The sequence below is a fragment of the Typopeltis vanoorti genome, chromosome 2 (genome assembly GCF_054136105.1).
Source record: "Typopeltis vanoorti isolate ZY-2024b chromosome 2, IOZ_Tvanoo_1.0, whole genome shotgun sequence".
NCBI classification, from domain to species: Eukaryota; Metazoa; Arthropoda; class Arachnida; order Uropygi; family Thelyphonidae; genus Typopeltis; species Typopeltis vanoorti.
In genome coordinates, this window is record NC_143550.1 from 162,820,676 (window position 1) to 162,832,772 (window position 12,097).

Genomic DNA, 12,097 nt, shown 5'->3' on the forward strand with positions numbered 1-12,097 from the left:
AGGAAGTACTCATCTCTTTTATTGATTATAAGAAAGCTTTTGATTGCATGGATCACAACAGACAGTGAATTATAATGAGATTAATGGGAATACCTGAGCTAATTCTCTTGATAAGAGAGCTGTATGATAACCAAGAAGCTTCAGTAAAAACAGTCTTTGGAGAAACAGTGTTCGAGTGGGAAAAAAGGAGTTTGGCAGGATTGTATAATGTTGCCATATCTTTTTAATATTTATAGTGAATACATTATGAGAATGGCTAACTTAGACAAAGACCTAGCTGAAATAAATTAAGATTGGTGGTAGAAAAATTTAAGATATGCAGATGATACAACTCTTACAGCAGAAACTATGGAAGATCTGAAACAGTTGATTCTATTTAACCAACCGCTCCAGATCTTCTTTAGAGGGAAAGCAACAAAGCCAGACTTAATTTCAACATCATCAAAACAAAAGTGGTGGCTTCTGGCAAGAGATGAAAGATCTATATAGATCTTTCATCTCTTCTACTTCCTTCAATGTTTCGCCACTAAGTGTATACGTTGCTTCCCACCATTGCTTACCAAAATTCAAAACCTTACACTTTGCAACATTAAATTGATAGTTCCATTTACCTGCCCATTTATATAATTTATTCAAGTCCTGTAAGGCCACATTTGTTTGATTCCTCATCACTCTGCCTAGTTTTGCATTATCTGAAAACAGTTGTACATCACCAATTAAACTCATCCCAAAATCATAAATATATAAATTAAATAAAATGGTCCTAAAACAGATCTCCGTTCCACACCACCAGTGACTTTCCTCTTCCAGAATACTGCATCCCATACACAACTTGCTGATACCTATCTTGCCAGTTGCCTATCCAACTCACTAATCTATCATTCAATCCCATCTGCTCCATTTCTTTTCTGCTCAACTCCTTATTCCATGCTATAACTCCAACCTATTTCCTAAGCTTGTCATAATCATCAGCCTTGTAATTCCACATATCTCCTTGTAGAAGGCTTCATATGGCTAGCCACAACTCAGGTGATCACTTTATTCTCACTCACACCAACTGGAAGGAAGTGTAAAACCCCATTCACAGTCACATCCTGTGATGAAATGATCAGATCTAAAACTCTTGATGCTCACATGCCCTCCTTTACATACTGTCTAAATAGTTGTCTTTCAAGAAATTAATTTTCCTTATTTCCAATTGCTATCTCCTTATTCCAATCTATATAACCAGAATATGATTATATCAGTTGTTATAACCATATTCATCTATAAAATCATCCATAATAATCACCCTTACCTTGTTTATTAATGTAAGTTGATTATACATTTCTTCATTACCCCTATCTCTCCTCTTTCTGGCCCATGGCAACAACCAGCTAAATATCTTTTCCTATCAATCTCCACCTCACACTACACTGCCTCAAAACTATTGCTACTATTCCCCTCTTTCATGTCTACCTTATGGGGACATAATCCCCCTGCTGTCATCAGTAGCACTCATCTCTCTCTTCTCGTCCTTTCTATCCCTGCAAAAAACACTGTACCCTTCAATTTCTGTTCTCATCAGTATATCATCATTCAACCATATTTCACATATACGGGGGGGATGAGTCTGGAAAGTTCTGATAACACCTAGAACAAAAATGATATTAAAGCAACTGATATAACCACAAGAAAGAACATACTAGTAGCAGAGTTATGAAAGTAACTTATATTCTTATATCATTTCTTGTGGTTATATCAGTTACTTTAGTGTCATTTTTGTTCTAGGCATTATCAGAACTTTCCAGTCCTCTCCTCATATTTTCGTGTGTAAATCTTTTGTTTTCCTGGCCAGTTTTATTGTGAAAAACCCATCTCTGGGCTCTGTCACCTCCATGTGAGACTGGTTAACTTGCCTTTAAGTGAAAACCTTAATGTTTTTCAAACCAGAAGACTGTTGGAACTGACTGAGCTATGGAGGTTATCATATGCATGCATACAGATACATTTGCTTACATGTTGTTGCAAACTATACCTGAAAACTACTATTTAGGAGATGTATTTATAAGAATTTTGAGGTTATTCAATAAAGGTATAAGAATGTAACGATATATCAAGTAACATATAAAAAGTGAGTTCTGTGGAATTTGGTTTCCTGAATAACAATTTTTTTATCTTTTTATCTATATATAACTAATGCAGCTATTAACATTATTAACATTTTATTTTACATGCATACGTGTGTGTGTGTGACAACAAAATAAATGGTATATACCGAAATAATCCTTGCTAAGCTATTCTAGGGTACTTTTATTTCACTTAAAAAAACTTGTACTTTTCAAATAGCTCTGTCACGTGCAGAGTGCTTAATCCTCACAGTGTGTCAGATATCACTATACATATGGAATTATATCAATTACTACAAGAATATACAACCAACCACCATTTTCTCCCATAGTACAAAATATACAGTATGACATAGTTGAAGTTTTAGAATGTAATTGTTTTAACATAAAGAATAACCAAATGATATGGGCAGTATGTTTTTTCCAGTTCCAAAAATTTTATTCATAGAACATATAAAATCTTTGTCCTAACAGCTATAAATTGAATTTTTTAAATAAAACATTTCCCCCCTTATATTTAATGTATTTTTTAGTATAATTTCATCAGGTTTTGTTGATTCGATTGTCAATTGTATTTATATTTCTCAAGATTCTCTTGCAGTTTTGTCAATATTTGATGCGTAAAGTATAAAATATCTACAAACTGATGCTACAGAACAGTTTTGCTACATTCGTTTAAATATACACATGCTCTTAAAAAAAAAAAAGGCTTCATGACAGATGAGAAGCTGTTGCAAGTTTCTCAACTTTTTCTGCATAAATGTACAGATGGTCTATGAAACACATTTTCAGAAGCTCAAGAACTACCAGTTCATTATCATCACTGCTGACAAATGACAATAATAATCTTCTGTAATCATGAATGCTGAATTATTATACTATGACTTTAAACACACATTTTTCAGTTATCCATAAAAATTAAACTTTTAGCCTTTAAAAATAATAAACATAGCATATAAAAACACTATTTTCACTATTTTGTACCTAGAAAATACAGCATATTTTCAATGTTTTACAAAAATTTAATGCATGGTGGGTTATGTATTATTATAACATCCATATATATGTACAATTTCAGACCTAGTATTTTCAAGCTCATTATATGAGCCATTTAGTAAATGGTCACACAATCATTTCTGTCAGTAATCAATTCCAATTATTCAATTTTAACTATCTTAAAAATGCTTTTATACTATATTCTGATAGTTTAAATTTATTACTGAATAATAAATATGACATTAACAAGATTAGAGGTAATTCTGTTGGCTTCATAAAATAGTCATTCTCTTCATTCCTATCACAGATAATCTTACTATACTGTTTTGCTGCAAGATTTAATTATACAAAAGGCAAGTAAGAATATCTTCAAACTTGTTGCTTTTCAGATCTAATCATGGAACAAAGTTTCTTCTTCACTTAAAAGTACTATATCAATATACATATAGCATGATCATGTCCATCCTACTAAATGCAAAACATGAAACACTCCTCATCAGTTTACACATAGCACAAAATTTACTTTGTATTACAACACTTTTAATAATGACAGGCAAGTCAGTATTCTATCAAATATTCTTCGACAATCCTCATAAGTCCAGATGGATTTTGGGATCAGAATCAATAATTTTCAAAAGTGTTTTCTTAACTCTAAGAGCTGTGAGACGTGCTGAAGGATTTTGATGCCAGCACTCTTTCATCACCTTAGAAACTGCTGCCAATGTCTAGGTGAAGACAAATGGAATTATTTTTACTTTCAACTAAACGAGATTGCATAAAATTAACTGATTTATAAAAGATAAAACAGAAAAAATAAACATTTAAAAATGCTCCAATGTATCATGCTAAAGTGGCAAATCAATTTTAAATTATTCTATGTAAATAAAAACATATGAAAGAAAAAAAAATTGTCAGTAATTTACCAATTATTCAAACTCACCAGGCCCTGGCAAACATTTGAAAATATCCAATAATAAAATGTTATAGTATCCACTTGAAAAAGTGGATACTATAACAAATGTGCAGTTGCAGATGCCTTTTATAATGACATTAGATATGTTCATGTTTGTCATCTCTTTGTCTTAAAAAGAAAATAAATTATTTAGAAGGTTACATTAATGTGATGAATTATTAAAATATTTGATATTTGTTGGTCAATGTTATTTCTTTTTAATATTTCACCTCCCTAACAGTAGTTTCTTTTTTCCTAAAAAAGCACATATCAAACAAGTAAATCTGCTAATCCCGTTCTTGAAGGGAATAGGCATGCTGTTTTACTCCTATCTAACTTTGGAGACTGAGGAGCGGTCAGTCTTCACTCTTAGCCAATCAGACATGGCTGGCCAAACTATCAATGATTTTAAATGGCATCCAATGAAGAGAGTATAGCAAACAACTGCTGCCATTTGTGGTCCCTAATGCAATATTATGGACTGTTCTATCAGACAGATAACTAAATCAAAATAATCACAGAAAAACAAAAAGTTATCCTACATTACATTAGGCTATATTCTATCTGTTAAATTCAATAATGAAATAAAGCAGTTTCATATAATAATTATGGTTTTAATTAATTTTGTTTAAGGTTTGGATTACATTCCAGTAGTATATATGTAGGCTGTTCAATAAGTAATAAGACTATATTTATACAGAAAACAGATTACCTTTAATCGTCATCATTTACATGGTCTTTTTTGAAGTAACTACCGTGAGACGCGATGCATTTGTCCCAACATTGCGTCCACTTCTTAAACACATGTGAGAGTCCGTTTTTTGAGAGTTCTTTCAAAACTGCTTCCGCAGTTTTTACACATTCTTTGTTGCTTTCGAAATGGCGGCCTCTTAGTGGTTTCTTGAGCTGAGGAAACAGCCAGAAATCGCACGGTGCGAGATCAGGACTGTATGGAGGGTGTGGTAGGATATCTGTGTTGTTCTTCTACAAAACGTCTACTACACAACCAGCAATATGTGGCCTTGCATTATCGTGGTGCAGTAAGAAGCCATTCTTCAGCAATGGACGCTTCCTTTTGACGTGCTTGATGATTGTTGCTGTGTTGATCATTGTCTCTGTGATGGACATTGAAGGTCTTCCCTCACATTCGAGATCTTCCACATTTTGCCTTCCTTCCTTAAAAGTTTTATGCCAGCGAAAAACACTTGCCCTCGACATTGCTTCATCTTGGAAAGCTTCGCATATCATGTTAAAAGTGTCCGATGCCGATTTTTGCAAATGCACACAAAATTTAATCACATAACGCTGTTCCAAGGACGCTTCCATTTCGAAGACTGGTCGCACTTCGTAGGCGCGGTGAAACAAGCTTGCGTTTAGTCACGTGACACTCTGGCACATCAGCCCATATATGCCATCTATCAACCTCTTTTGTCAATACAGACAGCAACATTTCTTTATTCCACAGAAATATATTGTGAGTGGTTTCGCCACAGTAAAATTAGTCTTATTACTTATTGAACAGCCCACATATATTATTATGACACCTCCAGGGAATCCAAAGACTCATCAAGGGAGGGCACCCACTCCACAACTCTCCATCTCCACCACTCAATCAACTAACTGCAACTATACAAATGGCATCTACCGCCGCCACCACTAGTATTTCCACAGACAATCATAAACATCCATGCCCACAGCAGGATTTGAACCTGCAGCCTTTTGGCTGGAGAGCAGATACACTAACCACTCAGCCAACCAGGCCGGCAAATTAATATTATTACATGACACCTTCAAGGAGTCCGAAGACTCATCGAGGGAGGACATTTACTCTACAACTCACCTTCTCCACTAACTACAGCAAACTACACCAATGCCATCATCACTAGTATTTTCACGAACAATCACAAACATTCATGCCCATGGTAGGATTTGAGCTCGCAGCCTTTTGGCTGGAAAGCAGATATGCTAACCACTCAGCCAACCAATGATATAATTGAGTAATAGTAAAAAAAGCATTCAGATAGAGGAAAAGATATACATGACATTTTATTTGTCATGTTATATTATACATAACAAACACTTATTATAATTATAAGTAAGTGTTTGTACAAAAAAGTATCTTTACAACCGTCTATTTTTACATACTGAGAGAGCAATTAACTTCATAAGATACTCTAAGTACCCAAGTAAGGAAACTATGAAATCTCTTACAGTTTTAAAGACAAACAAAAAGTGATCAAGAGCTTACAAAAATACAAACCTTTGGCATGAGCTCCCTCAGCAGCATTTTATGCCAAGGCAGCAGTTCATATCTCTCTTGTCATTCCCACCTATGAAAGGCTGTAAGCCTATAATACATTACTACCACACCGTGGGTGGGCTTAGCATGTTTTTTTTAAACATAATCCTGAAATCATTACTTTATCTAGAGACCAAACATGAAACTTTTTCAAGTAAATTCAGGCTGCCAGTGAATTTCATGGCAATGAAATTCATCACCCAAAGACGATCACAAAAATTCATACACATGGCAGAATTCAAAACAGCAGCAGTCTATCAGCTGGAGAGCAGCTATGTTAATCACTCACTTCTTTAATGGCACTCATGATATACTAGAAAGCAAATACTGACATAAGTTAATAAAACTTTATTAAATCAGATATTTTGATCTGAATCTAATAGATCATCTTTAGTGAAATGACAATTCAAAAGGTAGAACACAACAATGAATTTTAAATTATATGAGCCATGTGCTAGTGCAGGGGTTCTCAACCTTTTCCAGTGGTGTACCACTATATTTAATTCAAGATATTAGATGTACCAGTAAGGAAGTGGCTCACGTACCACAAGTGGTACGCATACCATAGGTTGAGAATCCCTGTGCTAATGTAATAGAGTACAGAGTACTCTATTACACTAGCTACATTACAGTATAGTAGAAAGTGAGATGTGATTATACAGGCGCATCATCAAAACCTTGCTGAACATGTCTGCTCCAACCCCCCCATGATCACAAACTAGAACTGGAGAACATCCAATGTATTATGCAACAAAATGGCTTCTCTCCACAGAAGATGCAGTACATTTTTGACTCTTACAAGCCCACTCCCAAGAACCCTGAACCTGTACAGAAAGTTCCAGGTACCTTATGTTGCTGAAATTTCCAACACAATTTCTAAGATCCTCAAGAAGTATAATCTAGTACACACATTTTTCTTGATCACAAATTCCCATCTTGGTTACCTTCCATCAAGGATAAATGATCTCTATCTCTCTCCTAGATGTCTGCTAACTCCCTTTTGACTGTCATCTCTTTTACTTTGGATAAACAAATTTGAATTGAATCTGAATCGAAAAACTGCCCTGCCTTAATGTTCTGTCGAGAAAAGACTTCAGACTACAGCTGAAGCTACCACATCGCTTAAATTTAAACTGTAATGATGGTTTTTCTTTGCCTAAAATTCTGGAGAGTCTTATTAGTTATAAGAACTATTTTTTTAAAAAATACTATTTTGCTATCTTTTGAACTATCATTTCAGTAAAAATGTTCTGTTAGGTTCAAGTTTAATAAATTTTATTAATTTCTTGCATTGAAATATTTTAGAAATGCTGATGTTAACCACTTGGAAAACCAAGCCAACTACTGTATCAAAATTATGTATTTTTCATAGGTGAACTATGAAATCAATGAATGGCTCTGGTTACTTCATTATAAAATAACAATGGAGATTTATTTTTACATTTAATAATTTCAAGCAAGATTAGGCTCCTTTCTTTAATAACTGATTTAAGCAATCATAAATTTCACTTACGTAAGTTTTAAATATGAACCTATTACAGGATACTCTAGCAGCTGCTATTTGAAAGTAGTTAACAATCTATTTGGTCTGTAGAATCAGGAATTATATAACCATGGATGATTAACCCAGCCCATTCAGAGTATTATTATTATTATCTGACTTCCATAGAGTCAAAGTACTCATCGTGGGAGGTCTATACTCTCTCTCTCATGCCAAGAGATCAAGCCCTGCCTTGAACTCATTCACAGTTTCCACTCACCAATCACTTTCCATGTAAAGAATCTGATTCTCTCTCCCCTGCTCACATCCTTATACAGCTTCCATGGATAGCTTCTAGTTCTACCCTTGCCTTCCTCTACTCTATGAAATATCTTCTCCACATTAATCTAGTAACAATCCCTCACCAACTTATGTCTCGATCATATGCCCCCTTCTTCTTCTATTCACACAGCTCTGTAAGTTACATTCCCTCGATCTCTCCTCATATCACATTCCATAGACCTGATACTAACTTAGTACACCTTCTCTAATACATCCTCATCCCCTGAAAACCAGGCAACCAAATCTGTGCACAGTAGGCCATATGTGGTCTGATCAAAGCCTTATACAGGTCAACCATAACCTGTTTGCTTCTGCATGCTAATGTCCTTCTCATTATTGCCATAATCCGTTGGTATGTTCTTACAATTTTAGCAATCTGATCCCTAAACTTAAAGTCTCTGTCCACCATCACTCCCAGATCTCTCATCTCCTTCAAAATTCTCCATTAATTGTATACTTTGCATCGCAACCTTACCTACCAGATTTCAAGACTTGCACTTTACAACATTAAACTGGTAGCTCCAGTCATTTTCCCACTCACATAGTCTATTTGGATCCTCTTGCAAGGCCATAATGTCTGCTCTACATCTTATAGTCCTTCCCAATTTTGCATCATCGGTGAACAGCCGCACAACTCCAGTTAAGATGGTCCCAATGTCATTAACATACAAGTTAAATAATGGTCCCAAAAAACAGATCCCTGTGGCACTCAAAAGATGAAGGTCACTTCATCTTTTGAAATACCACTCCTACATATACAACCTACTAATACCTGTCAGACAGCCAATCAGCTATCCAACAAACAAGAACCTATTATGGGATACTCTAATAGCACCTATTTGAAAGTAGTTAACAAACAGAAAGTAGAAGCAGGGATTATGTAACCCTGGAAGATTCAACCCTTATCCCACTCAGTATTAAATGAACAATAGGTTTACAGTCTTTCATGAACAGGACCCACATGATAACTCAAAGGATTTCTGTTAAGTCTAATGAAAACCAATGGCTGAGGCTAATCAAACCATTAATCAAAGTCATTACTTCTAGCTTTACAACTCTTTATGAGGTTTAACTTGCAAAACAATTTTTAGCTTTTCTTTTCTGTGCAATATTCCTTCCAATTCTTAACTTTTAGAGTTGTAAGATCTTTTTGTAAATCATCAATCCATCTTTTTCTTGGTCTATCTTTTTTCATTTGTCCTAATGGTTTCCATTCAAATATATTTTTAACTCTATCTTTTTCCATTCTTTCTATATGCTCCCACCATGCTATTCTTTGTGACTTTATATATATATATATTACTATATCTTCACCATTAGTTAGTTGTTCAAGTTCATTATTTGTTCTAATTTTTCATATCCCATTTTCTTCTTTTATTGGTCCATATATCTTCCTTAATATTTTCTTTCAAAGAATCTCAATCTATCTATATCATTTTGTGTTAACGGCCACGTTTCACATTCATACGTTGTTACAGGTCTTATAATTGTTTTATAAAGTTTTAATTTAGAATTATGATTAAGAATAATAACAATCAAAGTCATTACTAAAATACACATACGTGGGCTCTTGCATAGTGTTTAAACAATGTCAAGGCAATGCATACTAAAGGATTGTATTTTTGTAAGCTTGCAATCATTTTCAAAATGTAAAGTTTAAAGGCAAAACTGTTTGCCTCTGATACAGTTAAAATGCTTATCTGGATATAAAGTAACAATGGATATTTATATTATCATTTCATTTAATATTTTCTAAAGTATCTAGTAATGTGAAGTTGAAAGTTTTTCACTTGGTTATAAATTAAATTAAAGATGTCAAGAAATTATATTCTTGTTTAAACCTTTATTCAACTGTAAGTAAACAAAATTTACGTGTGAAGTATCTTCACAACTAGGCTACTTGTATACAGAGGCTAATGACTTCATTAGCCTGATGAGACCTCAATAAAAGTCAAAACTGGTCTGAGTAGTGGCCCTTCTCATAATATATAGCATTATACACACCTAAAAGGATGTATGCTCTGCATTATGGGATAAGGCAATTAATGTGAACTCATTTCATTAGCCTCTATATACAAGTAGCCTAGTCATGAAGATACTTCACTTACAAACTTTGTTTGGTTACACTTGGATAAAGGATTAAACAAGAATATAATTTCTTGGCCTCTTTAATTTGCAGAGAACACTTCTTTGGATGTGTATATCACCATACCTTAAAATGATGCTTATTTTCCAGACTTTCAGTGGCCAGTTAATATATATATATATTGTTTGTTATATAAAATACTTTATATAACAAACTTATATGTTTATATGCTTTTTATATAAATATATTTTATATAAAAGTTTGAAACCAGCTACTCTGGCTATACTTCTTGTATCTCAAGAGTAGCTGGTTTCATTACAAATCTGTATCTCATAAAACAGAACACTCTTCTTGGGAAGTGTGTATTGGCTTTATAGTGAGTCATCACTTCCCAGATCAATTTCAACATTTATATGAAGTCATAGTTTCCATATACCAATAACAAAATAGAAAACCTTAATTTTCTGTATTCTCAAATAATGAATGCATAGCAAATATTTATCACATTCTAAGTTACTTCTCAGTGTTATTTATCTAATGTTATCTAAACATCATTAGTTAATGCGAAGTTAGACTTTTTTAAATAATAGAAACTCAGTAAGGTGAATAATATGAGGAAAATAAATCAAATTGTAGGGGATCTCCTAATGTCTGATTGTGTTCTGACCAAATATCCAGTGCTCACTTTTTACATCATATATTCAGTAGGTTTACAACTGAATAATGCATGACACATCGTCTGGGATTTAACAGACTGAACTGTACTCTGCATTGAACTGAACAAACCAAAAATATGATGTGGTAGCATAATGAGATATCACATTGCCTCTTGTTAAACAAGAATCCTGTTAGGGAACTATGGTGAACAGTGAAACAACCTCAATTGTGATGCAAAGCCAGATGGATGTATCTGCCAGTAAAGGAAATTTCCAATAGACAAAAAACAATGTTTGTAGAGGTGTTCATTATTCAGGTATCCAAAAAGGGATACTTTAATAAACTGTTTGATTCAAGTTCAATGGTTTACATGTCATCTACAAGGTTGAGAGAATATAGTACTAAACAGTTTCCTTTATTATTGTTCCATGAAATAGCCTGCTTAATGTGGAGAGATAGGACCTATAGCTACTCCTTCAGCTTGTTTGTAAATTTAAAAAAAAAAAAAAGTTAATATCTGCTGGCATGTCTTCTTGTAAGAACTAAAGCATTTCTTGAAGTGATATTTGCTATAAAGAGGCTATACCAAATGATATCATTATTTCAGTGTCAGGCAAAAACACAAATCTTTATCCTTGATATTAATTCTATTTGTAATGCAAGATATGGAGTCGGCAGATCTTACACATTACAAAAAGGCTGGGAAGAAAACTAGAAACAAATTTTGCAGGATGGTATGTGTGAGAGTCAATGCAATCAACCACTGGAGGTTGAGCATGATGAATAAGTCAAGTATTCATCATGTTCAACTTCTGTACATTTTAAATATAAGTTTGATTTTTAAATCCACATATTTTTACAATTATAAGTTTGATACCAACAGGTCTGGTGTGTTTCAGAGGACAAAAAAGAACAGTCTTGCAAACTTCAAATTAACACTCACTGCAACTAGAAGGTTAAAGTAGTGCAAAATTCCAGGACTTGTGAGGTAACTGCCTCTTAGTGCATAATATATATATAAGCATACATAGTCTTCTCTGACTTATGTTGTAAGAACTCAACTCCAGTTGACTTTGCTCCTCCAATTTCACCGATTGAACTAGAGGAGATGAAGTATTTGTGGCAAATAATCTAATTGATCCACCACCAGATAACTCTCTCACTCTACAAACACTTG

The 12,097-nt window shown here is 33.8% G+C and overlaps 1 protein-coding gene across 4 annotated transcripts in view; it reads right to left on the minus strand.

The window, feature by feature from the left end:
• Positions 1–2,277: 2,277 nt before the first annotated feature.
• The window catches only part of LOC150109592 (activin receptor type-1-like), a 238,237-nt gene continuing 228,417 nt past the window's right edge, over positions 2,278–12,097 (minus strand). For all 4 annotated transcript variants that reach the window (XM_090409163.1, XM_090409157.1, XM_090409149.1 and 1 more), the window contains exon 9: positions 2,278–3,829. In XM_090409163.1, the coding sequence (XP_090265289.1) occupies positions 3,695–3,829 (135 nt within the window). In that variant the 3' untranslated portion in view covers positions 2,278–3,694. The remainder of the gene's footprint in view (positions 3,830–12,097) is intronic.